General features: G+C 33.6%; 6 protein-coding genes and 1 long non-coding RNA gene across 19 annotated transcripts; 4 read left to right on the plus strand and 3 right to left on the minus strand.

The window, feature by feature from the left end:
• Nucleotides 1-9: 9 nt before the first annotated feature.
• On the minus strand, nucleotides 10-3701 carry LOC145933563 (dual oxidase maturation factor 1-like). Of its 4 annotated transcripts, none has more exons than XM_083033375.1 (11): nucleotides 3569-3701; nucleotides 3298-3440; nucleotides 2690-2747; nucleotides 2467-2601; nucleotides 1881-1982; nucleotides 1641-1794; nucleotides 1252-1463; nucleotides 883-999; nucleotides 687-790; nucleotides 492-610; nucleotides 10-149 (listed from the first exon to the last, which is right to left on the minus strand). In XM_083033375.1, exons 1-11 carry the CDS (start codon nucleotides 3672-3674, stop codon nucleotides 53-55), a joined length of 1347 nt encoding a protein of 448 aa, XP_082889501.1. In that variant the 5' UTR covers nucleotides 3675-3701; the 3' UTR covers nucleotides 10-52. The 4 variants fall into 4 exon arrangements, with proteins under 4 accessions (XP_082889501.1, XP_082889502.1, XP_082889503.1 ...); XM_083033376.1 differs by having other exon boundaries at nucleotides 3294-3440; nucleotides 3576-3698; XM_083033377.1 differs by lacking the exon at nucleotides 2690-2747 and having other exon boundaries at nucleotides 2467-2584; nucleotides 3294-3440; nucleotides 3576-3701.
• Nucleotides 784-3584, plus strand: LOC145933564 (uncharacterized). Of its 2 annotated transcripts, XR_014424893.1 has the most exons (5): nucleotides 784-1012; nucleotides 1192-1509; nucleotides 1646-1806; nucleotides 2474-2651; nucleotides 3505-3584. It is a non-coding gene; the product is annotated as an uncharacterized LOC145933564 (long non-coding RNA). The 2 variants fall into 2 exon arrangements; XR_014424894.1 differs by lacking the exons at nucleotides 2474-2651; nucleotides 3505-3584 and adding an exon at nucleotides 1886-2023.
• A 614-nt stretch (nucleotides 3702-4315) lies between the features above and the next one.
• LOC145933673 (transmembrane protein 208) lies at nucleotides 4316-6332 on the plus strand. Its single transcript, XM_083033640.1, has 5 exons — nucleotides 4316-4469; nucleotides 4702-4854; nucleotides 4931-5067; nucleotides 5157-5241; nucleotides 5369-6332. The coding sequence occupies exons 1-5, from the start codon at nucleotides 4416-4418 to the stop codon at nucleotides 5501-5503; spliced, it is 564 nt and encodes a 187-aa protein (XP_082889766.1). The 5' UTR covers nucleotides 4316-4415; the 3' UTR covers nucleotides 5504-6332.
• A 1067-nt stretch (nucleotides 6333-7399) lies between these two features.
• LOC145933671 (uncharacterized) lies at nucleotides 7400-10158 on the minus strand. 3 transcript variants are annotated; one of them, XM_083033638.1, is made up of 4 exons: nucleotides 10054-10158; nucleotides 9349-9549; nucleotides 8723-9278; nucleotides 7400-8146 (listed from the first exon to the last, which is right to left on the minus strand). In XM_083033638.1, the coding sequence occupies exons 2-4, from the start codon at nucleotides 9541-9543 to the stop codon at nucleotides 7878-7880; spliced, it is 1020 nt and encodes a 339-aa protein (XP_082889764.1). In that variant the 5' UTR covers nucleotides 9544-9549; nucleotides 10054-10158; the 3' UTR covers nucleotides 7400-7877. The 3 variants fall into 3 exon arrangements, with proteins under 3 accessions (XP_082889764.1, XP_082889765.1, XP_082889763.1); XM_083033639.1 differs by lacking the exon at nucleotides 10054-10158 and adding an exon at nucleotides 9882-10013; XM_083033637.1 differs by having other exon boundaries at nucleotides 7402-8146; nucleotides 10013-10079.
• A 250-nt stretch (nucleotides 10159-10408) lies between these two features.
• Nucleotides 10409-15162, plus strand: LOC145933614 (dynein regulatory complex subunit 3). 2 transcript variants are annotated; one of them, XM_083033474.1, is made up of 12 exons: nucleotides 10409-10647; nucleotides 10791-10886; nucleotides 11111-11394; nucleotides 11478-11650; nucleotides 11746-11903; nucleotides 11980-12172; nucleotides 12320-12533; nucleotides 12623-12871; nucleotides 12947-13023; nucleotides 13128-13630; nucleotides 13739-13812; nucleotides 15040-15162. In XM_083033474.1, exons 3-10 carry the CDS (start codon nucleotides 11254-11256, stop codon nucleotides 13270-13272), a joined length of 1350 nt encoding a protein of 449 aa, XP_082889600.1. In that variant the 5' UTR covers nucleotides 10409-10647; nucleotides 10791-10886; nucleotides 11111-11253; the 3' UTR covers nucleotides 13273-13630; nucleotides 13739-13812; nucleotides 15040-15162. The 2 variants fall into 2 exon arrangements, with proteins under 2 accessions (XP_082889600.1, XP_082889598.1); XM_083033472.1 differs by lacking the exon at nucleotides 10409-10647 and having other exon boundaries at nucleotides 10681-10886.
• LOC145933620 (enoyl-CoA delta isomerase 1, mitochondrial) lies at nucleotides 14307-15970 on the minus strand. 3 transcript variants are annotated; one of them, XM_083033488.1, is made up of 6 exons: nucleotides 15652-15970; nucleotides 15442-15579; nucleotides 15085-15356; nucleotides 14820-14998; nucleotides 14635-14756; nucleotides 14307-14560 (listed from the first exon to the last, which is right to left on the minus strand). In XM_083033488.1, the coding sequence occupies exons 2-6, from the start codon at nucleotides 15551-15553 to the stop codon at nucleotides 14397-14399; spliced, it is 849 nt and encodes a 282-aa protein (XP_082889614.1). In that variant the 5' UTR covers nucleotides 15554-15579; nucleotides 15652-15970; the 3' UTR covers nucleotides 14307-14396. The 3 variants fall into 3 exon arrangements, with proteins under 3 accessions (XP_082889614.1, XP_082889615.1, XP_082889613.1); XM_083033489.1 differs by having other exon boundaries at nucleotides 15442-15559; nucleotides 15652-15676; XM_083033487.1 differs by having other exon boundaries at nucleotides 14308-14560; nucleotides 15442-15562; nucleotides 15652-15968.
• A 184-nt stretch (nucleotides 15971-16154) lies between these two features.
• On the plus strand, nucleotides 16155-27508 carry Lrr (capping protein regulator and myosin 1 linker 1 leucine rich repeat protein). 4 transcript variants are annotated; one of them, XM_083033462.1, is made up of 24 exons: nucleotides 16155-16588; nucleotides 16884-16981; nucleotides 17085-17135; nucleotides 17225-17418; nucleotides 17523-17700; nucleotides 17787-18025; nucleotides 18117-18211; nucleotides 18377-18418; nucleotides 18750-18937; nucleotides 19033-19110; nucleotides 19210-19543; nucleotides 19690-20086; nucleotides 20162-20480; nucleotides 20594-20707; nucleotides 20816-21021; nucleotides 21108-21195; nucleotides 21411-21626; nucleotides 21837-21857; nucleotides 22015-22156; nucleotides 22222-22471; nucleotides 22736-23445; nucleotides 23529-23768; nucleotides 23925-23989; nucleotides 24362-27508. In XM_083033462.1, exons 1-24 carry the CDS (start codon nucleotides 16552-16554, stop codon nucleotides 24476-24478), a joined length of 4419 nt encoding a protein of 1472 aa, XP_082889588.1. In that variant the 5' UTR covers nucleotides 16155-16551; the 3' UTR covers nucleotides 24479-27508. The 4 variants fall into 4 exon arrangements, with proteins under 4 accessions (XP_082889588.1, XP_082889592.1, XP_082889591.1 ...); XM_083033466.1 differs by lacking the exon at nucleotides 23925-23989; XM_083033465.1 differs by lacking the exon at nucleotides 18377-18418.
• The last annotated feature ends 46 nt before the right edge of the window (nucleotides 27509-27554 follow it).

The raw sequence follows: 27554 nt of genomic DNA on the forward strand, positions 1-27554 counted from the left end.
CGATCTATTCGCGTTGATAGGATAGATCGGAAGTGGACGATTGTTTTGACATTCAGGGACCGACCTTCACCCTCTTCTTTTTCGGAACAGGTGGCGGCTTGATTTCCTTCGGCTCGTCGTTCATTTCCATTTTAGGCGCGACTTTAGATCTAGAAGAAACGAAGAGACGAATGATAGTGCGCTATGATATAGCCTTCTATAGTACAGTCTTGGTCACGAACAAGAGCGTCTTTAATCGATCAGTGTTCGTGAGATAAAAATAATAGCAATTTTAGAAATTATACTAGTGATTGTATTTCCGTACTTAAACTATCTGTTTTGACTTATTACAATACATTAAAGGTGCTTCATACTTTTGACCAGAACTGTAAGAGATCAAATTGATAAGTAATAAAAATATGAGGGCAAATGCCTAATCATACGAAAGACATATTTCTTTGAAGGACATATATTGCAAATTATCGTTAGTTTTTCAAAGTGAGCGAACATACCCTGCTATGTCCTGGTTCTCATAAGTTACGTCATCGTAGATATCCATTTTCATGGGAGCTGACGCGAGGAAGAGCGACTTTTGCACGTTTTTTAAGGTCGATTTTCTCTTCAATATCATCTGCATTTTTTAAAATTATTAATTGTTTAATTATTATGATAATTTGAAAGTGTTCTTAATGTTTTATATCCTTTACCATTCCTGTGTTTTTATCTTGCGAAAAGGCAGAGGTTGAAGTCATTTCCATCGAGTCATCTATGTGTACTTTCTTACGCAACACATCATCCACTTGACAGCTTCCTGTCGATTACAACAAACATCACGCATTCTCTAAGTACAGCACAGCTTCTGCGGGACATCCTGAAGTTACTATAAATTGTTAATGTACTTACGTATTACGCATTCATCATACTGGCTGAGTGGATCTATTCCCAAAAATGTAGACAACGTATTAGGATAACGCAAGTCCATAAATATTATTATGATTGCCAATAGCACACAAAGCAAACCTGCAAAATAAAAGTAAGTAAATATAAGTACTACGAGTCTTGTGTTAGAAAGAATGAAATGAGTAACAGTGATCTCTTAAATTGATAGTATTAACTTTGATAAATTTTAAAATTATATCAAAATTGATAATTTTATTGATTCTTCTATTGATAAAAATTCCAGGGAAGAGAAATTAAAAATTCTATAATAAGTTTCAGAATATCAGGGTGTAGGAACGTGAAAATTCAAGAATCAGCATTCGAAAAATTTACCGCATCCGAGAGTCATCCAAAAATGCAGGCCTAGTGTCACCTTAATGACACCATCCTCGAAAGGAATTACAAGCGGAATTGGATTGTGTACGTAGACCCAGACGAGGCAAGTTAACAGCTGCAAGCCGCCTATCAAGCCGGTTAAATAGGCGACGTACCGGCTCACAGACTGCAGGAATATGTTAGCCAGGATCCAGCAGGCGAAGGCGGTCCTGCGAATCGCCGAGAAAATGTTTGAAACGTCTTTGTTCAAAGGAGGTAGTTATTTTAATTTATAGTAGACTCGTAAAATTTTATCGCATCAGCTGAAAAACGCGAGGAATACAAAACTCTTTGTTTCTTATTTTCTATATTTATATATTTTTGTCTTATGCTTTTTTTATACTGACCACAGTAAGATGTGACAGTACCATCCAGCAGTTCGATAAAATCTTCCAAATCGAATGCCTTCTCCATCGATGACGAAATATTCGACGATCCATAAGATGGGAATAGGCAAACCCTTCCTTTGTCCTTCGCGGAAGGATCTTTGCACCAGTCCGGCTGAAATTTTATGTAAATAACTTTGTTTTTAGATACTATAGCAAAACTAATTATATAATTTACAATAATTTACAATGCATATATACCGTAGGGTCCGAAACCGATTCTGCCTTGATCCCACGTCCAAGGAAATCTTTCGTTGTAATCAATCGTTTCCTTTGCGAGCAACGTGCCTTCTTCCGGATTAGCTGAAAAAATTTTCAATTAGAATATAATTTCAAACTCTATTCGCAAGAAACGCGCGTTAAGGAATTTAATCTGCGAAATTATAAATTATTTTAGAATATAATATTTTATTATTTTAAAAGAATTTTTTAACAGATTCATATTATTGTAAAGAAAATTAGATTTTTATTTCTACAAAATTACTTTAGAAAAAGTCACTTTTTGAAAATGACTTTACCTTAAATAAGAAATTATCTTTCATCATAAATTTTTTTACTGCTAAAAGTTGTTTCGCTTTAAACTATGATGATTGTCCAAGTTCAATATTAAAATATGTGTTGCTCTTGAAGAATTTCGTCCAACATGTGTGTAAAATTACGAATTTTTAATTAAAATTGTTCTTCCATTTCTTTTTATTCCGCAGAACAAATATTTATCCAGTAAATTCTTGAAAATACAAACATGCAAATCTTATGTTTTTATTTTCGATTAATTGCCACAAATTACCTTTCAGCGTGACATTCACCGATCTCAGTCCTATCTTAATTGCCATTTGAGCCTCGATCTCCTGGCCCACACCAGCTCGATAGGGTGTCTTGCTCCTGGTCTCGCCGTATTCCCATTCCTGGCCAAAGTTCTCTACTGCAAATTAACATTCAATGGTGACTTTGTGTAAATTCGACTCTATATAGGTAAGTATAAAAACTATAGTTTTTTTTAAAATACTTACTTATTAACAAACATCCAATCACGATGCTAAAGCTGATTTTTATAGTTATGTAGATGCTCTACGTGATAACGATAATTATTTCATTAGTACACATGATTTAAAAAAAAAAAGTTATTTTTGCATGGGTGAAACAAGCATTTCAGCAGCGTAATTTTAAAATTTAATACTTGATGCAAAACTTGAAGAATTAATTGTAATTATATTATGTTACAATTAATTGTAATTGTATTATTTCAAAGTTCTAAGTGATGTTTATATATCAAATTAAATATATATACATACAATTAAATTCAACTTTTTTGTACTCTGAAATTTTATTTTGTGATATTATTATAAAGTAGAAATTTAGATACTTGACATAATTTTTCGTTGGTATACATATAAATGTATAGGAATGGTTTGTCTGAATTTATTATAAATTTAATAATGTTTAATAAAGAATTTTTGAGAAAAACTCATTACTTTGATAAGATAAATGCTGAAAAAACACGTCAGAGAACATCTGAAAGATGTTAAATCTTTTTCGGAGCACTGGATTATTTGGAAAACATTATTTAGAACATACTGATACTTTTTCATTATACTTTGCTCTATATATACTCACTTGCCTCTTCCGGTAGCCCGGTATAATACTGATATAAGCAATTGAGATAATCACGAAAATCGCAATTAATATGGTCTCGGTCACGTCTATCGTCACCGGAGTATGATGCTCGGAATATTGCGAAGGAAAACCCTCCGATCGTCCGAACTGAAACATGTCCAATTTTTGCTTTCTTCAACAAATAATTCACTGATAATTCACTTTTTTTTAGATTCGAAGAATATTGCAGAAGAAAATTGTTTAAGAACGTGTGGACGATATAAATAAGAGAATACTCATCACGCTATGTTCCTGATGTTGCGGCTTTATCTGAATCCCTTTTCCGGCTCTCCTTATTCCGGCTTCGAGCTGGATGACTAAAGTTTCAACTTCTCTTATCATTTGGGCTTCCGTAATTGTTAAGTCATGTATAAATTAATATCGAATAATTACATCAGCGTCAAATAAATATATTTTTTCTTTTTATAGATTTTTTAAGAATTCTAAAAAAAATCTCTTGTAAGATTCATGAATTTTATTAATGTATTTATTATTCTCTTGATTCAAACACGTTGCTTATTAATTAGTATTACAATTAAGATAAATTGACGCTTTTTGATATTAAATAAGGTGAATAGGTAATTATTATTTATAATAAAATAATTACTACATTATAATATAATATATATTAATATTAATATAATATATTATAATGTAGTAAAATTATTTTATTATAAATAATATATATAATTACCTATTAAATTTATTTAATATAAAAAAGCGTCAATTTATCTAAATATATAATTATCATATAATAATAAAAGTATAAATTTAAAATAAAAGAAGCATAAAAATGGCATTTTTCATAATTGCACATACTTGTTTGACAATTATTTTATCAATTCGTATATAAATAATATACAAATTTTCTATGCAACATATACATACCTCTATATAGTTTATATTATTATTACATATTTGAATTTTATCGTTCTTCGCGCGTTACTACTGCTGAATATTCCAGCAAAAAAAAAATACAGTGGTAAATCTTGTATCGTGTAAGTTCATGCATTACTCACGTGTACATACATACATGACAGTGCACGATGCCAGGTTAGCCGCTTGTCATCTCTAACAAATCTAATGCCATTTACTGTTAAAGCAACTTTTTTAGCAGAAAGCAAAATTGAGATGACAGTGAGTCTTCCTAGTCTTTAAAGTACATTTTCCTGATAGTAAATGTCTATTCTTCATTAGGCTTAGTTGCTTCCATAAGGAAGATTTTCACTTTTGTTTGAGATATTTGTATCATAAGTTCACTTAAAAATAACGTAAAATTCTCTTACTTGCGTGTCATCGTTATCAGTGATGATCTGCAGACTACAAAAATATATTCGCTTCTGAATATCTGATTTTGTATTCTGTGCAGACAAAGAAAGGTAAGGTACTGACCAAGGGAGCGAAGCAAATAAAGGAGGAGAATGATTCCACGCTGAGCTTCTATACCAACATGGCCCTGGGAGCAATGGGAATTTATTTTGCTGTAACGATGATGATGTTTGAATTAACTACACTGACAATAGTAAGTAGTTTTACATCTGATAAATTTAAAACACTGATAAATTCATTTTTAAACAGCACGTGTTATCTCATTACAGATAGTAATGGCATTTTCTACAATTGTATATATAGGAAGCTATCAATTCATGTCCTACATGGCTCGCGCTACATATTCAGAGTCTGGCCAACTTCTGGACTCTGGTGTTGATCTCAATATGGAAGGTGGTATAGCAGAGTGAGTATTTGTTTGAATCTTTTTATGCTTGCTGTTATATTCTTTGTAATTTTTTTATTGTTCATTATATAAGGTTTTGTTTTATTTAGACATGTCAAGGATTTAATCATACTGACATCAGGAGTACAAATCCTGTCCCTTATTTCAAACTACTTCTGGCTGTTGTGGATTCTAGTAAGTATTTTGATAAAAGTAATTGTTTATATTATTCTCTTTATTCAATATTACAAAATGTATGTAATACTGCATATATATAGAATTCTTGTCGATACGAAAGTTTTACAGTATAAAAATTCCACAGGTACCAGTGAGAGGAAGCTGGATGCTCTGGAAGCAAATCTTGGCTCCATGGTTTTTCGCCCAGCCACAAGAACAGCCCGAGATAAGCGAAAAAAAGCAACGCAAGTTAGAGAAAAAAATGGCAAGACGACACTAATGAAATTCATCATTAATTATTATACAATTGGTACTGTATAATAATTGATTTAAAAATCGAGATTTAGGAAATAAGTTTGAGAATTTGGGAAGTGATAAGAAAGTTAAAACAGGCCTTCCTCTGGATATCCAAGATATCGAAAATTGCTGGAATGGTTCAATATTTATAACAGAATACAATTTGAAATCGAACGAAACTTTGGAATTTGCGCAGTTTTACAAGGGACAAATATAGAAACAGTTTTATAGAATTCGAAAGAATCGCGAACTGGGAGATAGATTTCATTCTTACTCGAGTATTCCATATAATAATTTCTCGATAGATCATTTCGACATGTCTCAAAATTAGAAAGATTGAAACATATTCTTCTTATTTAGTAATGTCTACGGACTTATCCCTATATAAAGCCTAGTCTACAATGGCAGTAAGCAGTATAGAGTAAGCAGTAAGCAGTATGAAATGGGAATTGCCCATTTCGTTACTCCCGGTCTTTACATCCACTAAAAACAGTATACTCTCTATTCCTACAGCCTTGTTATTGCCATTGTATACTGTTTTTAGTGGATGTAAAGACCGGGAGTAACGAAATGGGCAATTCCCATTTCATACTGCTTACTGCTTACTGCTTACTCTATACTGCTTACTGCCATTGTAGACTAGGCTTAAGTCGAAGGCGATGCTAAATAATTATTAAAACTTAAATGTAACAAATGTATTATTATATTCACATTTGAAAACAAGATTATTACATATTTATTATATATTAATATTTTAATAGCTATTATCTTTGGTTTATATTTATAGGAATAAAACCGTAGAAATCGCTAGACAAAAAGTATCTCGGCGCCTTTATTTATAACTTTGTTATAATATTAACGTAAACGGTGTTTTATATTATTTATAACGATAATACTATGCAATACTCCATCTGATAAAAATCTTTCATTATGCGTGTAAGAATTTGAATGTAATAAAACAGTGAATAGGTGCCTTTTCACGAAAATGGAGAGATAACGATGTCAAAATGCGCATTCAAAAAATATATAGATAAAAGTCAAACAAGATAATAGATACAACTTGTGCATATTGTAGCTTTAAAAGTTTAATCATTCTTCTTCCAATGAAAATGAAAATTTGATTCAAAACAGATTATCATTAATCAATCACGTAATATAAATCATATTTATTAAATTCTGAAAGTTGACAAATTGACGCATCACAGTGTTGCATTTAAATCTAATGTAATATATACATGTATATATAATCTTTGTATGGGAATGTGGAAACCTACTTAGGAATTAGCGATGTTTCAATCGATTTTGTATACATGGCGTTACAGTTTTTTTTAATATATAACAATCGTTGGACTTTATTCTGTATATATTGGTCGCAAAACATGCTTATAGTGTGCGAAGAATTTCTTGAAAATTAGGCCAACATTTGTACTTCTTATCTAATGTTAGACATATCCATTTAAGTAATTCACAGCTTTTGTTTTGGCTTTTGCATATGAATGCCTCTGTTCAGTGAAAAAATTTGTTTTTATAAATTAAAACTTACTATCTAAGTAAAATCGAATTCATCCTGTCATGTAATTATAACATTATAAAATAATTCGACGAATTTTGCTTGAGAAAACTTTTAAAAAAAATTAACAGCCGAAAGATCATGTTTGCTTGTTTACAAAAAAGATTTCTTTGGAAGACTTTAGAGTTAAAAATTGGAAGAAGCAAATTGATCTTAACAGAGAAAAACTAATTAAGGAAGAAAAAAAATATACAATAAAATTAAATTGAGGTATCCTAAAATTTTGAAAGAGATGTTTAAATGTAACTATATACAAAATCACTTATTTACATGAAAGCATACTGAAATATAATTAAATCATAAAAAAGTTATTTGCTCATACTTTAAAAAATTTATACAAAGCCTTAAGAATGTATTTTCAATGATTTTGTAATAATATAACAATTTCTCGGAATATCTATTAGTACAAATGCAAATTGAATGCTATATCGATTTCTTCACTGAACAGTAGAGCACTGCCAAAAATTATAAAATCTAATTATTAGTTTACAAGACTAATATCTAGATTCTCTGTTTTGTCAGTAAATGCTTTGTGATTAAAACAATTATCACTTTAATTAGGATAAATCTTTGATCTCTAAGAGATTAGAGTCACATAATATGCAAAAATTATTTTGTTTTCTTAAATTTTCCAGATCAGAGATGAACATTTACCTTCTTTTACCTCCCAGAGTGTCGTCTGTTTCAATTGTTGGGTATTGGTACAGAAAGATATATGTAGACCAAGATAATACGCATCTGAGTCTAATTACAAAGTACTTTATAAAATTGCAGCGTGGAATGATCCTTAGACGTTGCTAGTGTCCAAACCCTTTTTCTTTCTATAATCGTATTCCGATTGATAACTCGGTGGATGATTATGATCCCGCACCCCCGTTGGCATGAACCTCTCTGCGATCACCGAACATTTCCCACGACAACCGCGATGCTGCTCCGCGCAACGATAATGCGAGTTGTTGTATATCTTGGAACGGGAGGTCAAATTGTACACGTATCCCTCGTGAACCAGCTGCGGTTTGCCTCTGGCGGACAGCCTATAAATCACTGGTTCTACAGCTGCAAATTGCAATTTTTGTTTCATGATCGAGACGAATATTTCAGATTTAGTAAATTAATGACGCATATATGGCAGTGCTTGGATCCGTTCAAATCCATAAAGACTGATTTCCTTTCTTAGAACAAGTTTTTTTTTTCATTAAAGATTTTTTTCTCAGTAAGCAAACAAGTGCAAATGGACGATATTTACTCCAAATTTTTACAATGTATACAAACATTACTTTACTTATTGAATGTACACTACATACATACTTTTGACAATTACATTGTATGCTATGTTCATTATCATTTCTAATATATATATAATATCTCTTTCGATCTGTTGCAGTTGTGCGTTTTTTTATGACATTTAAATCACATTTATAACTTGTTGTTTGAATAAAGGTTTAATATTTCTCTCGTTTTAAATTCATTGGGATTCGTCTTTTTATATTCTCTGAAACTAATTGACTCCCTAAATCCTTAAGAAATATAATCGGACTAGTTTATGTATAAGTCTGGGGATATAAAAAGATCCATGCACCATCAGACGAGGATATTAATATATAACACAGGTAATACAATAAAATATCATACCTAATTGTATTGGATTTTCTTCCGAATTTGATTCATTAGGCAACTCGATTATTTCTTCACTATCATTATTAGCATTATTGTCCCTTTCACTTCCAGAATCATTAACCTCTTTGTCATTATCATCTGTTAAGAGACAGATGTCTTTGTTGTTAACATTTGGCTCACTTTTGGATTCTTTTACTGAATTGTAATCATTCTCAACCACAGGTTTCTTTCTTTTTTTAGCACTTCTCTTGGCTATCTTGTGAGACTGTGAAGATTCGTCTGAAGCTCTGTTCTCGTTTTCTTGTTCATTTATGGTATCTGATAAGGTAGTTGCATTCTCAGAATCATATTGTGGATCCGACACATTGACATAATTGTTTAACAGTGGTATGATTTGCCCTTCGCCACCTTCCAATCCTTTTATCTGGAGCATCTGTGCCACCTTTAGGAAATTTGGTAGATCCTCCTGCCTGACATTCACTTCTCCTTGATACATGAACCTCAACAAAGTTGTAATTTCTGTGTGTTTTACATCTTTCAATATTATCACTGGATGCGGGCAGGGATTCTCCTGGGAAGACAATTTTGAGTTCTTACTTGAGCATATTTTTTGCAAAATATCATTAATAATAAAGTTGTACCTTAAATATGTTTTTGAAGTAGGGACTACACACAGAAAGGACCAGTTTATGGGCAGCCAACAACTGTCCTTCCACAGCAAGTGTCACATCAATCAAATCATTCTCGCTTAAGTGAGTGAGGAAGCCAGAAGTCAGATTGTTGGAAAAATTATTCCATCTCAAGGAAAATTCCTTCGTTGATGATCCTGCAGCCATATTTTCCTGTAACAAAATATAATTCTTAAAAATGTAAGTTTTTTTTAAAATTAATTATTAAACAAATTATTAAATGTTAAACATAGAGTATTAATTGAAATGTATTTTTGTAAAAGTTCTTTAGTATATATGTTTAGAGATAATTTAATAATATTGTCATATCTTTTAATAATTAATTAAAATATGGATTAACATGGATTAATATAAAATATGAATTATCCTGAAATAAATTAAAATACGTGAAAAGATAACATCTATCGATATTTTTCGATTGTTATATTTGATGATACAAATATAAATTGTATGTGACACACATTCTCATATATTTTGATAATTACTATTCTAAATGTATTATATCTTGAAAGATTTCCAAAATAATTTGACTTTTTGTAAAAGCTTAAATATTTTTATCGTTTAAGATTAAGATAACGATTTTTATCGCTGAATACAGATAATGAAATTCATTAACCGTTTATTAAAACGTGATTTCGTACTGGAACGGGGACGCACCTATTTTATCTATTTTACGGTAGCTGTCAACAATTCTCCTGTCATAAAAAAAAGAGAAGAATGGTGATACGACTGCTCTTCATCAGTTTTCATCATTGGCCGCATTCAGCAGACTCAACCGCTAAGTAGCAATCGAACGTGATTGGTTTCTACTTTCAGATCCAGCCAATCAGCATCGAATGACATCGGAAAATTGCTCAACTGTTGAGTCTGCTGAATGCGACCAATGGCTGAAAATTCCGAGCTTTGACGTCTCGACAACTTGAAGTTGGACACATTTCGAAATAGCATACGAAGCATTCGCATCTAGATCATTCGTGTACCATGACTTAAATTCACGCAGCTGACAGCTGATTTGACATTTGCCTATATATAGGTGCAAAAAATTAAAAAAAACAAAAGTTTGAGATTAAAAAATAATTTATATATAGATATATAACATTAATTTATTGATTGATAGAAATATGGTTTTAATATATAAGCGAAGTCACGAATTTAATTTTTTTCGCGATAAGAAACTGGAGGAACCGATGGAATGGAGGAACTCGCGGAATCGGACCGTCCCGCGGTTACGCGGGTAACGTAAACAAATTCGTAAGTTAATTAGATGTTTGGATGAAAGATTTATTACATTCGTCTTTATTTAAAACTGAAAATGTATCAAATGGATACGGCTAGCGCGCTGCGCGAAGCTACGGAACCCGGCGTGATAACTCAAAGTATACTTATTTCCTTAGCGATCGATCAGGGGCCGAGGAAAGAAGCCGGCAGATTATTTCTCGAAGATGGAATCGAATTGGACGGATTGAAGGAAATTCGCATCGAGTTCCTCAGTAAGTATTTATATATACCTAATGATAATAATAAAACCTGTGTAATATATATATATATATAGAAATTAGAATATCTTTGCAATAAATTTGCATCGTTTATATATATATACATACATATATATATATATATATATATATATATATATATATATGTACATATATATATACAACGATGCAAATTTATTGCAAAGATATTCTAATTTCTTTAATATCACGTTTTGTAGATATTCTAAACATTGATCATCTTTGGCTGTTGAAGAACTTAGTCAAATTGTCATTATCCCACAATGTTATCGAGAGAATCGAAAATCTGGACGAACTTATCCATCTCAAGGAATTGGATCTCTCCTTTAATCGTATTAAAGTTATGGAAAACTTGGATAACTTAGATCAACTGGAGATTTTGCTCTTGTACAGTAATGAAATCTCTATTGTACAAGGCATAAATAATTTTAAAAAATTGACAGTTTTGAATATTGGTAAAAATAAGATCAAGGAGTGGAAACATGTACGTATATGTAGAACTGGCTGATTTTTCTCTCTTTCTTTTATTGCTTCTTTATTATTTATAAAGTTCTATTCTTGATACAGGTCATATATTTACGTGATTTTAAATCATTGAGAAGTTTAAACACATGTGATAATCCCTGCACTGAAATGGATGGATACTTGGATTATCTGTTTGCATTTGTGCCGCAATTAATTTACTATCAATATAGAATTATATCCGAAAGCACTCGTCAATCTGCCATCGATAAGCATGAGTGATTATTTTGACATAACAAGATTAGAAAAGTCTATATATTTTGTATTATATATTTTGTATTGTATAAATAATTGTGCCATTTTATTTTTATAGTCGTATAATTAGTAATTTGGAGGAAAACGAGGCAAAAGTACAAACAGAATTAAAATTACAACAAGAGTTTAAAGACAGGCTTGCAATACTAACTGCATCATACGTGGAGTATCTCGATGAAGATTTTCTTTTTCAGCAAATGTTTTCTGCCGATGAAGGTAGATTTATTTCATCTTTCTTATTATCTACATATACATATATATATTATTTATTTAAACGTATATATATGCACAGCGGGCAGGATGTTATCCACAATAAATGAGGATACACAGAATGCATTTGAAGAATACAGAAAGTCTTTCTCTGCAATATGCCACGAATTATATGAATTAGGCTTACAAGAACATGATAAAAGAACAGAGGAAATGAGATTGTTTGAACTTGTTGTCAACGAAGGCAAGGAAAATAAGCAAAACGCAGCAAGAAAGTAAGAGAAAAATAAAAATAATAAGAATTAAAATTCTACTTTCAAAAATATTTTAATTATAATGAATCACGTGTGTGACTTATTTTATTAATATACAACGTTTTAGATTATGTATGTAACTTTTTTTCTTCAATTTATTTGTTTAAGGATTGTGGATGAAGTACTCGAAAGAAAAACGGAGATATTTGCGAATATAAAAAATGTAATGAAAGCTTTGATAGAGGAACGAGAGGGAGATGCCGATGCAACTGATGACATCGCTGCGAAAGCGAGGGAATTGTTTAACGAATTCAATGAATTGTTGTCTAAAGCACAAAATCAATTAATGTCTAAAGAAATTATATTACACGATCAGATAAAAGTATGTATATTAATTTACAATTAATATCGCGAATAAGATTAATTTGATAATTGGATTAAGAAGGATTTGTTTTTTTTTCATAAAAAAAGGATATAAATGAAGTCTTTAGGATTAACATGATGGATATGATCAATTCGTTCTTAGAAACCGCACGAGGGTACTTTTCTTTATTACGAAATTCACAGGCTGAATACAATAATACTATGAATGAATTAATTTTAAATTATCTAAGTGGTTTTGTGGACGAGGGAGATATACCAACCCATTTGAAAGATTTGTGTGGTGATAAGGATACTTTGGCTACTACTCTTGCCGCATCACACGATATACATTTACAAGTGAGTGTGGAAAATTTCAAAACTATTAAAATAATGAATAAATAAAATAATTGATAAATATTAAAACATTTACAGGTAATAGATAATCGAGAGAAGCTCATGACAAATCGGCTCGATAATTGGCTCAAAGATTATATCAATCAGTTAGTTGTGTAAGTAATTATTATTCTGATAATATTTTTAATCTGTGCACATTTATACTTAGATATATTTTATAATTACAAAATTTTATAATTACAAAATTTTTAATTATCAGGGATGAAAATAAAAGGAATCGTCAACAAATATTGGAAATATCACACTTTTTTGGATTTCTACAGCAAGAACTTAATTTGCTACACCCATCACAAGGATTAGACTTGACAGACATTGATTTAGATGATGTTTTATTAGAAGATTAATGATTATCATGTTACGATATTTCTTTGGCGATCAAATTCGGAAAAGAAAAAAATTTACACACAAATTTATTAAAATATATATTCTGACGAAATATTTTGAATAAATCATAAAGAACAATAGAAGAGAATAGTCACATGGATAAAATTACAATGACGAAAATATATATAGTCCAAAATTAGTATAAAATTAGCTATTTACACACTCTATTTCAACAACTCCAGACCGGATGTCCGTCAAGACCGCTTTCTCTCTCCCTCCCTCACTTCTTCACCGAATGTATCAACTTTTTTTGCGAGCTGGAAGCGGGGAAAAAGCGATAGAAGCATGGAACATGCGAAATCGAACCATCGGATAATTGTAAGTCACACGATATATAACATATTTGTAAATAAGAAAATTAACTAATTAAAACTATTATAAGATCATTGAGAAATAAAAATATCTGATAAACATGAACGTTTACAGATATCAAGAGGAATTCGTGATAAGTCGACTCGAATCGATAATTGGCTCGAAATTTATATCAATCAATTAGTCGCGTAAGTATTTTATTATCTATTCTGATTATATATTTATATAAAACATTTTAATCAATCTATTTATTGAGTATTTTATAATAGAGAAATTTTATAATCGTATAAAATTTTTAATGAAGATATATATAAAAATGAAACAAATTATTAACAAATATTAGAGATATCGCATTTCTTTAGATTTCAAGTAAAAACTTATCGTTTTCTATTTATCACAGCATAACAAATGTTGACTTGACAAATATTGAATTAGATGAAGATTAGATTATATTAAAGATAATAATTAATATGTTACGACATTCTGCTCATTTTATAATAAAGTTCGGAAAATAAAGTAAATATCACATTTTGTTAAAATATATATTCTAATAAAACATTTTGTATAAAACAAAATATAAAAATTTATGAAAGTTATATATATATAAGTATAGAAAAATTTTATATTTTAAAATATTTCTTTCAAAAATATTCATTGTAAGCCTCTTGGCTTACAATGTAGATTGCAAGAATATGTAATAACATATTTTTTACATGTGTGTATAAATATTTCAGGATATATGAGACAAAAGTATTGTTTTCAAAGATATTAATTACTTTTTTTGCTTCAAATATTCAATATAAAGTTTAAGGCCAGCTTGTACTTTTGGTAACTGTATGAAATCCACGAATTGTTTAATATCAGCTTCTTTATTTTCTTTCATCCACTCAATTAGATCGTTTCGTAATTGCAACTTGGTTGCGGCCCTTCCTAAGCCTTCATTGAAAACAATGAGTGATTAGCATAAAAGTATAATTCTGCAAAATACATAATCAACAATATTTTCTTACCTGATATTCTATCGTATGATAATATGTAATTTTTGCACTTTTCAATCGCATCAGCCTTATCTTTAGCAAGCTCATCCACAAGTTTAATTTGCAATGCCTCTTCAGGTTTAAACAACGATCCCCTAAAATGTTACATCACATGTAACATCTTACTCATAATATACATATAGATTAATCTTACATACCTTAAAAGCGCTAATTCGGCTTGTCGATAGCCCAATAGTGAAATGTAGGGATCCCTAAACCATTTAGGAGCAATTATACCCAACTGTGTTTCGTTCAATCCTATAGTATGTTTACCTTCGACAAAAACTCTGTATTCTGTAGATATTGCCAATAGACAACCTCCAGCAGGACTAGAGCCCTGTAGAACAAAAGTGTAATATTTTCATTAAATTGTTACAGAGATACGCCACACATGGTATAATACTTGAAAAAAAACTTATGTACATTGATAGCACTAGCAACTGGAATATTCAGACTGTAAAGAGTTAACCAAGCATCTTGCAACGTATTCCAAAAGTCAGTAAGTGCCTTTTTATCAGTATTATACATTTCTGTAATATCTAATCCTGCCGAGAATGTAGTTGGCAAAGATGATGTCAGTATGACGCCTTTACTGCGACTGCTTTGAGCTTCCAATAAAGATGTTTTCAATGCACCTAATAGCTCTCTGTTTAAACTGTTAACAGGTGCTCTGGCCATAGATATGATGTCAATCCCTGTTCAATCATCGAGTAAAATGAAATTGATGAAAAATGATTATGTGTTCGAAATACATTGACAAAAACAACAATATGTTGTCACCTGTATCATTATCTCTTGTGGTTTCAACGAGTTTTGAACCTGTAGCATAAAATCTCCTGAGGTACGCCTGTCTTCCAGCAATTAAAATTTTAGAAATATTCATATTGATCATGTTTTTCTGCTGAAGAAAATTCTTATCTTAAATACAGCAAGTGAGAAAAGATTGTACAATTATTATGTTAGTCTACAAGAAAAAAAAATTGTGTATACCTCGAATGTGATCAATGTAGCCACATAAACTTTAAAAGATTGTCTACGGTGTATTTAAATTAGCGTGAATAATTAATTATAAACTGGAATATTCAGAAAAAGAAAATGAGCTGACCAGTTTTCCTCCTTCGATTGTAGACACGCACACTGTCAAGTAGATCCGGAGATAATTGAAGAGCATTGACATTACCGATTAACCTTGGTCCAGTCAGTGTAAATATATTTGTATATAAATGATATGAAGTAGACTTTATCTTATCAGTCTTGACTGCATTTGACGTTTATTTTAAGCTCCGAATTTTTTCGTGCTACTTTTATCACATGTTATTTTCATTCTTTAAATAATCTTGATTTTTTAAAAATCATCAAATGAATATATTATTTTTATTGAAATGTAAGACATTTTGATAGGTAATTAAATAATATACAGATGTTATATGGCGCAATAATTGTAAAATTCTTTTTATCGCGTTATATATATTTATATGCATTTATTCTTCTCATCTGTCAAATTTTTTAAGAAGTCATTTAATTGCAGGGAAAATTCGTCGAGCCAGCTGTTTTCGAACAGGCAACATCTTTATTGATCCTTGTGCCGGTGTTCGGGATTCCAACAGATTCTAATTGCGAGCATCGCCGCCGATCATCGATGATCGCGAGCGATGACCAATAGCTGACTGGTGCCAACATGGCTGCCAGTGCACTGCCTGTTCGTCCTCTCGTGACATCGCCCTTTGTCTGGACGGCGCTTTTCTAATTCGACGCGTAAAAAGCGGGAAGCCTCGTCCGGGAGACCGAGAAAGAGACAGAGGGAGGGAGAGAGAGAGAGAGAGAGAGAGAGAGAGAGAGAGAGCTTTAAATGGAACGGCAAACTTCAATGGAAGACTTTAGCTAACAAAAATGTCAACCCGGTCGCAGCTCACGAAGGATTTAAACGGTTCGTCTCTAGAGTTCGTAGTGTTTACATTTACTTATGTAGATCGAGCGAACTGTCATCCGTCTTCTCGGACGATCTGTCTCGTCGCTATGTATTTGGTGATACCGTCCCCCCCTCGTTAATTTTATTCTGTTTTATTTTTATTTGTTTTGTATACCTCCGCGAGTTTCGCGATTGATTCGGCCTGTCATCGTAATTTTTTAGTTTTTAAAAAAAGTGTACAATTTTTACTCGCTACTTTTTGCCTAGCATCTGTATTCCGTGTACGATTGAGTGAATTATTCATTACTTGCAGAATCGGTGAAAGCGTTACTTGGCAAGCATGTAAAAATACTGTTGAAAAACGTGGTGAAATTGGAAACGAAGCAGGATAAGCAAGAGAATCGTGTTCTCGTGAGTAATCTGACTTATCTTCTTCCCCTCTCTTTTCACTGCGATACATATATTTGTCATATTTGACGTTAAGCTAAATTGATTTGTTGTTTCCACTCTCAAGGTGTTTTCGCCATGTCGCCTCTTTCTCTTATCGGCCAAAGTACCCACAAGAGTAAGTCGAGTGTATTTGTATTTTCTTCGGTTTTGTTTTGTTACTCATTGTAACACGGCATTCAAATTTTTATTTATTTTCTTCTATAGATCGACTGCCATTTTCATTACCTAGAAATAACGGCCATAGAATCGAGAAGAGCAAATCAGCTATGTTTGACAGTTGGAGAACGATTTTACAACTTTACTACAAGCAGCGTAGGCGGGGATACCACGGAAGTGGATGCCATGATAGAGGCCTTACATACGGCAATTCGAAATATCTTTCCTACAGTACCATTAAAGTATGTCGAACTTTACAACTAAACAGAACTAAAGCATTCTCCATGGATGATGTATATAGTTTCTTGTAATCCTTCATTATAAATCTTTTAAATATCATTTTCAGTTACATTATACGAAAAATAGAGGTCATACCAGCTAGCAGATTGCAAAGTATACGAGGGAGCGAGTTAGCTAGAAGCACAGAAGCCACGAGACATACAGGGCCGTGTGGTGGTTTTTCTACTCAGTATGCATGCATGTGTGACTTGCACAGTGTACCATACAGAGAGGAAGTGGCATGGGTGAGATTAATGACATTGCTTAAATTTGTGTGATATAAGATTATCTGCTTATGCAAAAATCTTATTCTAAAAAATATAAATTTCAGGACGTTGATACAATATATCTTTCGCACGACACCAGGGAATTGAATCTGAGAGACTTTGATCATTTAGATCAGAAGGATTTAGTGCCAATTATCTCGGCCTTGGAATACAATACTTGGTTCACAAAATTAAGGGCGTCTCACCTGAAATTAAGTCACGAGCCTCTAGAGAGATTGTTACACGTTATGCGAAGATCTTTATCCATTCAAGAACTCTATCTAGATAATCTCGGGATTAAATGGTAATGATTCGAGCGACGTGTGTTTTAGCTTCGTCGTAGAAACAGAAATTTAATGGCACATTTATAACGTATGATTATTTCGGTTTTAAAGGGATTTCGCTCACAAGCTGTCATTAGCCCTAATTTCTAATGCTAATACGATGCTGCATACAATAGATCTATCGCACAATATGATTGAGGATAAAGGTATATCATTAATTAATTCTATTGATTTATATTTTATATATCGTATTCCCTCTTTATATTTTAAATCTTTATCTGCACTACACCCATTAAGTAAATCTCCATTTGCCAGTTATTAGTCATAATTTCGAAACTATCCTGAACAGATTTTCTTTATATTTTTTGTAGGAGCCTCTAGCTTGTGTGGGATAATAGCCAAGTTAATGCAAGGTGTGCCAATAACCATGTATTTTTATTATCCCTAGTAATTATACTAATATTTAATATGCTTTTCACATATCCAATTTTTTCTCTTTTTTTTTTTTTTTTTTTATGTACGCACTTTTCTTTTATATTTTTTAATTTAGTATTTTATCTCCTTATATTTTTCTTCTTATTTTAGATAATATAATAATCTTAAATGTAGTTTTGTTCTGCATATAAGCATACCGCATTAATATGCAAAATAATATTGAATCTTTGAAGTAAAAAAAAAAAGTTTCTAATTATAAAACGCTTATTGTTATTAATTCGTTATTTAAAGTTTGTGTATATTTTTAAGGTGCTACACATCTGAGCGGTCCTATCGGCAAGTTGCCTAAAGGTTTGCAGAAATTGAATCTGGCCCATTGTGGATTAACTAGCAAAGGTGTAGGCCAAATAGCGCACGCATTAAGCTTGAATAGGAGCATGCCGACTAGCTTACGGTATCTGAATCTTTCAGAGAATACCTTGAAAGATGACGTTAACGTGAGTGTGTAATGAATCATCAATTGACCTCAGCAATAAGCTAGAGGGATCTCGATCGCGACTGGAATACTAATTCGTGCATTTCATAATTACAGAGTTTGTGCAATTTCTTGGCGCAACCTAATAGCTTAACACATCTAGATCTTAGCGGCACAGATACTACTTTAGAGTGTGTAAGTAGCTAATTTTATACTTTCGGACCATATATTTTCATCGTAATTTTATCGGTGTGATTATTCTCTTCTATTGTTTTTTTTATGATTTGACATCAGCTGTTTGGTGCATTACTACGAGGTTGTGCAACTAATCTAGTCCACCTGAACGTCGCCCGAAATTCCTTTTCGAGCAAGAAAACCAAAGAGATACCTCCGAGCTTTAAGCAATTCTACACGGCAACTCTCTCGTTGAAGTACTTAAATATATCTTCGTGCAAACTACCGTTGGAAGCATTGAAGCACCTGCTACTTGGATTGGCTTGCAACGAAAGTACAGTTGGCCTAGAACTTGACATGAGCGGAAACAATTTGAGTTCCATGGGCGCACATGTTTTAGAATCGTGCATTCACGGAGTTCGATGTATAGCGTCGTTGGATATATCGGACAGCAGTACGTATAGAGTTGTATCGCAAGACAATTTTATTTATCAGAAATAGAAACTTTTCTCCCCACTTTTAACAATCTTTTCTGTGTTAATCTTCAAATCTTTTGTGTTAATTTTCATTCCATTGCTTTACTCATTCGTTCCTTTGCAGACATGGACGTCGATTTGGCGCAAGTTATAACGGCCATAGGTAAAAACAAATCGATCAAGCAGCTGTACATGGGACGCAATACCGCCAGTATGAAGAGCAAGCACATAGCCGTCGTGATGGACGCTCTGGTGCAGATGCTTCAGGAGGACGATTGCGTGCTTCAAGCGTTGCATCTGCCCGATTCGAGATTAAAGGGCGATCTCTACAATCTGATCAACGCCCTTGGCAGCAACACGTGTCTTCACACCCTGGATATCAGCGGTAATCAGATAGGGGATCCTGGTGCAAGGTTGTTAGCGAAAGCGCTGCAGATTAACAATCATTTACGGACTATTATATATGACAAGAACAACATTACGTTGCAAGGCTACGCGGATATCGTTCACGCTCTAGAGAAGTATGCATACATACTTGTATATATTGAAATATGAAAGGAAAATATGTAATATTTACAAGGGATTTGTTCTTGCAGAAATTGCAGCGTGCGACATATGCCGTTTCCGATTTACGATCTGCAGCCTTGTATGAAGACCTCCGCGGAGAAGACGGAGCAGTTAAGCAAGAAGATACAGGATCTGTTGCAGAGAAACGTCACGCCGTGTAAGTACAGCCACGGACAAGCGTTCAGATTGCAGCAGGGATTTCTGTTGAGCTCCACGCAACAGATGGTCGACAGACTCGTTGTTCAAACCCAGGATACCATCAAGGCTCTCGCGGCGGAGAGTTGCGACGCTAACAACGATATCAATTACGCGACCGGGCTTATACAAGACGCGGATAATTCTAAACAGGTGCGAATGAAATTCGAATTAGATTTACTTTCGATACTTGATCAAATTTTTTAAAAACTCATCCGTGCATCAAGATTGAGATAGATTCGTCAAGTGGACTCTTATGTTTTCAGTTGTTGCCGAGATTACACGAGGTGCTTCAAAGACGGGATGAGAATAATCCGATTGAGCTGAAATTACACGATATGGCGAATGAAATTCACAAAGTTGTCACGGTGTATCTACAGGTATATAAGCTTTGTGAATATTTATATACGCTCTTTCTCTCTTTCCTTTAAAGTAGTTGTTATACAAGATATGTTTGATATGTAATAATAAATAAAAAATGATGCCAGGATTCTTTGGACGCGATGTTGAAGTGCGCAAACGAGCAGTGTCCCACTATACTTTCGCAAACGGTGATCAGGGGCGACGAGAGTGAACCGATCGCGGTGCAGGATGATCTTCGTAATACCTGCAAAGAGAAAAATCAAATCAACAATGAATTCATACATACCACCGTTACCGAGCAAGCTGGCGCGGATATCGTTAACAGAGTCAAGTGAGTGTTTTATAATAATGTTGTTAACGTTAATACATTAACGATTAAATTTTTTTATTAATGGTTTTGATCCTTTTTAATATCAGCGAGCTTAACTTGGCGGTTGCGGCGCATATATCCGACAGAATTACGGACGAAGTAATCGAGTCGTTGTCAAGAAGTTATAAGACTCTGGTGAGTTGAAAATATATATTTCGTTTTATATAGAATTTGAAGAGAAAACATATATTTACCAGATAATATTTAGTTAGGACAATCACTGATTCTAAAATATTGTAATTTTTTCCTTAAGATTGAAGCTATATTTTTCGATACAATTTCTCTATTCTCTAACGATATAATGTTCTCTTATAACGATACAACGCGCTAACATAATGAAACACTTTCAGATTGGCGATTGCGATAGTCGTACAAGGAGCAGTACACCAGACGTTTTACGACCTAGCGCCGGCTCGATGAGCAGCGGAAGCGTAATAGGCGTAACTAGCGCGAGCGGTATGTCTATGACTCTACCTCCCGGCAGATCCAGTCTCGTGTCCGAAGAGGACACGCCGGAAACGTGTTCATTGGCAAATTCCATCGGTCCATGCGATCAGTCACCAATGGTAAGAGTTTTCGAGTTCTTCAACATCGTGCGATTGAGATTGCAATTTTATTCGTTTGACAATGAGATGAACAGATTTCAAGTATACTTCTTGTCTGTAAAACTTTTACATGTCTATATATTTTACGTTATTTGTATTTTTGTTAATACTTTACATTCCTTGATAAAAGCAGTTAAATTATAAGCTATCTTTATTTACATGCTTACATAGAAGTTGGATTATCTTAATCTGGTAGGTATTGCAAAGATATACAAAAGTGACGATTGCATATGTAAAATATATAATATATTTTATAATATATTATGATATAATATATCAATCGATATATAATATAATTCATCGATACATATAATATTATGAGATGTGATATATTTGTTTCAATATTTAGGCGACTCCACATTTGTCGAATAAACGTAAGAGTCTGCACGGAAGGAAGTTGAGACCCAAGTCCGTGGTAGATTCGGTGGAAGGACTGTCCGCCGATGATATTCCAGATCTCTTACCGTCGTTACCGAAGAGTCAAGCAGAAGGTTTGTATAAATGAAATTGTCCTAAAGTCTAGCATCTTGCGAAATGTATAATTGTTGTTCCACAGCTATTTCAGAAACCGAGCACTCATTGACAGAGTCGTTAGACTCCGTCTCGGAATTGCCCAACACTGTGGGCCAGCAGTTACAACATCTAGTGAAGTCCAGACCACGCAGAACGAAAACGCGGGCGCCCACGAGACCGATGTTGAGACCGGACCAACCGATCGACGGTCTCGCTCTGGGCGAGGGTCTCGATGTATTTTTCCGACCCACTACACCGACCACGCCTTTGATATCGCCTACGAGTGATGACAGGTATAAATATCGATTTGTTATATCGTTATATACATATATATATTTTTTTAATATTTAAATATATTATATATATATATATAAATTTATTTATTTATTTACTTATTTATTTTATAAATATATTTATTTTGTAAATATAAATATTAAATATTCTAAATATATATATGTATATTTTTTTTCTGTATTTTTTGTAAAATATATAATTGTAGCTTTTACAATTTCGTATGCAAACTATCGAAACTAATTTTTGCCTATTACACCTCACAGTTCTCTGCATACCTTTCCAACGGACGGCAGTCCTAATCTATCATTGACCAGTCACAAGAGCATTCCACCCGAAATGGAGAAGAAACACAGCTGCAATTCACCGATGCTGAAAACGCTTCTCGAACCCGCGCCGCGTTCCCGATCCAGCGACAATTTGGAGAAATTTTCCCCCCTCGTTGGCAGAAGATCTCAGGGCGATTCTCCGCTGACCGCGTCGCCGCTTGCTCGAAGAAACACAACGGACAGTGCTCAAGTTCACGAGAGATCCAAGAGCGAAGCAAAGGAGACTTGCAGTAACGTTATTCCCAACGATACGGGCGAGGATTCTAAACGTTGCACGACAGATGCATCTGGCATGAGTCCGCGTGGTTCGCACGACATCGACGATAGTTTTGGAACGAGCACGGACCAGGAGAATCGTAAAAGCGTCACGAAGAAATCCCCGGCCGACGCGGACAAGTCGATGTCCGTCAAGCTACGATCAACCGGCCATGATCTGAGAAGTCCCATCAACGGTAGCAGCGGAGGTGGCGGCGCCAAGGGTACGTCTGATTCGGCCAAATCACCGATATTGAAACCGCTGGTGAAGAGTAGCGGGTCCACGAGCAACGACGGGAAGAGTAACGGCGCGCTGCTGAAAAACAAGCCGATCCCACCGGCGACTGCGCCTAAACCGCGACCTTGGAGCATGGCCACCGATCGGAAATCCGGTAGAAAAAGGATGATAGATCAATGCAATTTATTTACGGACATATGATCATAATGATCATATTAATGTTAATCTCTCTTGCAGGAGAATTTAGTCTATTAAGCGACGGCTCCAGTCCGAACACCTCGGCCGGCAACACACCCGACTCCGGCGATGCTCTCGACGAGTCGACCGACAGCGGCGTCAGCGGCCCGGCTTCCTTGCCGCCGACGTTGTCGGCAAGCAGCACCGCGAGCTCGTTGAGCAACACGAGCGTCGAGAAGAGATCGGTGAGGGAATTGGCGGCGAGTTTGAACAAGAGCAAGGCGGACAAGAAGGAAAACGGTAGGTTCTCGAGCCTCGATTCGGCCGATTATGCTTCTCCGCATGGTTAATTTCTTAGCGTATCAGTCCTTACGCTTTTTATAGTTTGTAACAGGCATAAAACACGCATGTAAATCCTTTGATGTGACAATCCGCGCCTATTACCTATTATTTTAGAGCATACCGCACCTACAGCATGGCGGTCGCTGCTTCAACGTTCTGCCGACCGAGCAGATGCCAAGGTATATTTTATTTCATTTTTTTTTCTTCTCCATTTTATTTTAATTATCCTCGAAGCTAAATTTTTTTTTATCAATAACCACTCTAGCGTTTATCTTATCTATACCGTATCGTAGAGAGTTGGGCAAAACTTATTACAATATGATAAGCTTAATTGATATTAAATTTATTAAGTAATTAACAATTCATGAATAATAGAACTAATTGTGATTATTTTATCAATCACTCGCTGAAGTAATAATAATAATAATAAAAGCATAAAAGTAATAATCTTTTGCTCGACGTCAACTCATAATTTTATAAATATGTATATCTTATATCTTGGATTTTATGTAACACAAATATGAGATCTATAGCTATTCCGGACATTGCAGGTAACGGAAGTGCCGAAAATGGTTGAGGATAATCGTCTCAGCTTTAAGCTTCGTCGCACGTCATTTTTGCGCGATTCAAATTTCAACTACAACAACAACGATGTGGTCGACGTTTGATCGCGCTCTGAGAGATGATGATTTGCATTATGTTATGCCGTTAAAGAGTACGCTAATATCGATATCTGGCACACGAGGTCAACTTTTCGTCTTTCGTGCCGTAGAAGAGGAAGTCTTAAATTGTGTACATAAGTATATAGATATATATAAATATATATATTGAGCGACTTTAACTTTAGGGACAGGGTACAGAAAGTTTTTACAGCGACTAAAAGTACTAATCTTGCTGTTAAGGTGTGGCATTAGAGAATCTATTATACTAGTTTTATACGACGTTGCGTTTTTACGCAGCTCTATATTTCGACTTGGTCGTACTCACGTATTATTATTATCCATATACATTTCGTGTGTGATCTTAATTATTTTTAATCGCGTCTCGTGCTTTTTTAATTAAGATATCGACAATCTTCGGTCGAAGTAAACGTCATTCCTCAGTCAGATTCTTATCGAGCAATGCGTTATTACGAGGATATTAGTAAAAAAGTGTTTGCATTCGTTTTCAATGTGTATATATTTATATATTATTTGTTTATGCATTTTTTAACCGCGCGATATTAATGTCTAGAATAGACGAAGCCACATCACACAGTTTTAAGGAAAGGTAGGCTCGAGTTTATCCGAATCGTATATAGAGAATCGTTGCGAGTAGCGGCAACTAAAACTAGCACAACGCGTTGCGTGAAAAAAGTAGGTGTCTTCCAAGAGATCGTGTAACAAGCCGTAATTAACGATATTTCTTCGTTTGAGAGAGAAAGAGAGAGAGGATAATTGTCCATTTTGACTCATATTTTTTTTTTCGTCATGCGCGACACGTCTTTAATCTGTGATTAATTTGTAGAAACATTTACGCGAGATATTCAGTCCAATCGAAGTTCCTATCATACAGTATAATATGTTTTCTATAAATATCTATACAAAAGAATTAATATTAGACGAATCTTTCTGTTCTCAATGAATTTTTAATGGCAGCTTTTACCATATTTATTATTTAATGCAGCTAATGGAATTGATGTATAAAACGACTGACTTTTCATTTTGTCGCGCACGTTGATACGTTTATGTCTGTTAGTTTTTATTATGGAAGCTCTAAAATTGATCTCTCAACTTCTAACATCGTGATATCTCCGAAATTTCTTTCACTGCGAGAATTGAAATTGTATCGAATGGAAAGCGCGTTAAAAATAATCATTATAAACTTAGAATTGTAATCTAATCGTGAAGAATTTTTATCATAATAGTTCGCATTTTTTCGACACATATTGACAGAGGATATAAAATTCTAGATCTCGTCGTTCAATCGAATAAGACTAACAACGCGAAATTAATATCTATCGGAATTCTTCGTGCTGCGACCTTTTCGAAATCATTTTTTGTAATAAAAGAAAAAAAAACGAATCTTTACAATAATCCTCGTATTTCGAAGCTGCATTTGTCCTTTTATATCGCGACAAACGCGTGTACATATATATGTAAAAAAAAAACGAAAGAAGAGGTGATATTATATTACGTTATAAAAAAAAGGTAGATAAAAAAATATGCCCGTAGAGAAAATCCGCGATCAAGGAGAGGCAACGCGAAAGAAAAGGGTCTCGAAAACACTTGTCTTGTGAATTTTTTACCGCTTAGCTGTTATTATCACGCGTATATTATATATTGATACCGATTCTTTATTATACACTGCTACGTAAAACATGTGATCAATCGCAATTTATCATGACGTATTAAAACGAGGGGAATATTCTTTCCCTCTGACAACAAATATTTAGATCGACGAAACGTGTTATCGTTAATAAATATGCACGACATCGCCATATAAATTTACGAATCTACATAAGACGTCTTTTGAGCGCAGAGTTTTGGTCCTAAAGCGCGCGTACCTCTCTCAACTACGTATATAATAAATAAATGAGGAAAGGACGCGGTGTTTTCTTGTCGCTAAACTTGTATGGTCTACTAGATAAACGTAAGGAAGTTTCGTATATATAGTATTTAATCCGATTCGCGAGACGTGAAGCTACTTGTAAGAGCGTCTTGCGATACTTTACTTTTTAGGCAACGCACATTTCTGACGATTTATCGAACCTGTCCTAGGATGACAGAATAATATTCCTACAGTCTCGTGTAACCGACTAAAAACTTACACATATTATATATACATATACACACATCTATATTGTGTTACAAATGATTTTTATATACGATATTACGTATGCGCGATATATTATATATCTTATTATAAGGAAACAAGTGTGTATTTGTGGAAGGAAGAAAAGAATAATCGACGTTCTCCTTCGCCGGTGTAAAATGACTCTGCCGAGTTTTGTGCCAAAACGTCTATACTACACAGCACACATTGTTTATATGGTTAAAAAAAAATTAAGAATTGTCATACGTTCCATTCTCGACAAGCTTCTGCATCATTTGACTCTTGCCTGCGAATTATTAAGTATAATTGAATAACATTGTAAATAACTGAGGAACTAGCGATTCACCTCTCATTCCATTAATAATGTTACTTACTAACGAGCAAAGTTGCGTTACTTTTACTCGTGTATGTGTATGTGTGTGTGTACATATATATATATATATATATATATATAGTACATATATATATATATTTATACACATCTATATATAGAAAAATATCGAGAGAGAGAAAAATCATGTGCGTAACGTGTGTGATTTATAGTGTGTGATATATCGTACATATTTAAATCTTCCCCGATACACATTCCTGTATACATATATGAGAAAAAGAGAGATACATTCTATATACATACATGCGAAGATACACAGAACGTATGCCGAAATATATTGTGTTAATAACATCTTCGCATTCGCTCGCGACAGAGAGACGATGTTAACATTTGCAGTTTATTTCGGTGGACAGCTTAATAGAAGCGCGATATAATCCGTTAACGAATAAAATAAATACTCGTATCCACACATTAAAGATGGAAAAGTGTATGCGTGTGATTTTTCCTGTAAACTTTTCTCATCAAAATCAAATTCTAAGACCTAGAGCTGTAGAAAGTTAACTTTCGAAATTAGTTTGCGTTATTTCTCGCAATATTAT

Source organism: Prenolepis imparis, unplaced genomic scaffold, assembly GCF_030444845.1.
Source record: "Prenolepis imparis isolate NDT839.2.m4 unplaced genomic scaffold, iyPreImpa1.0 SCAF_3, whole genome shotgun sequence".
Classification (NCBI taxonomy): domain Eukaryota; kingdom Metazoa; phylum Arthropoda; class Insecta; order Hymenoptera; family Formicidae; genus Prenolepis; species Prenolepis imparis.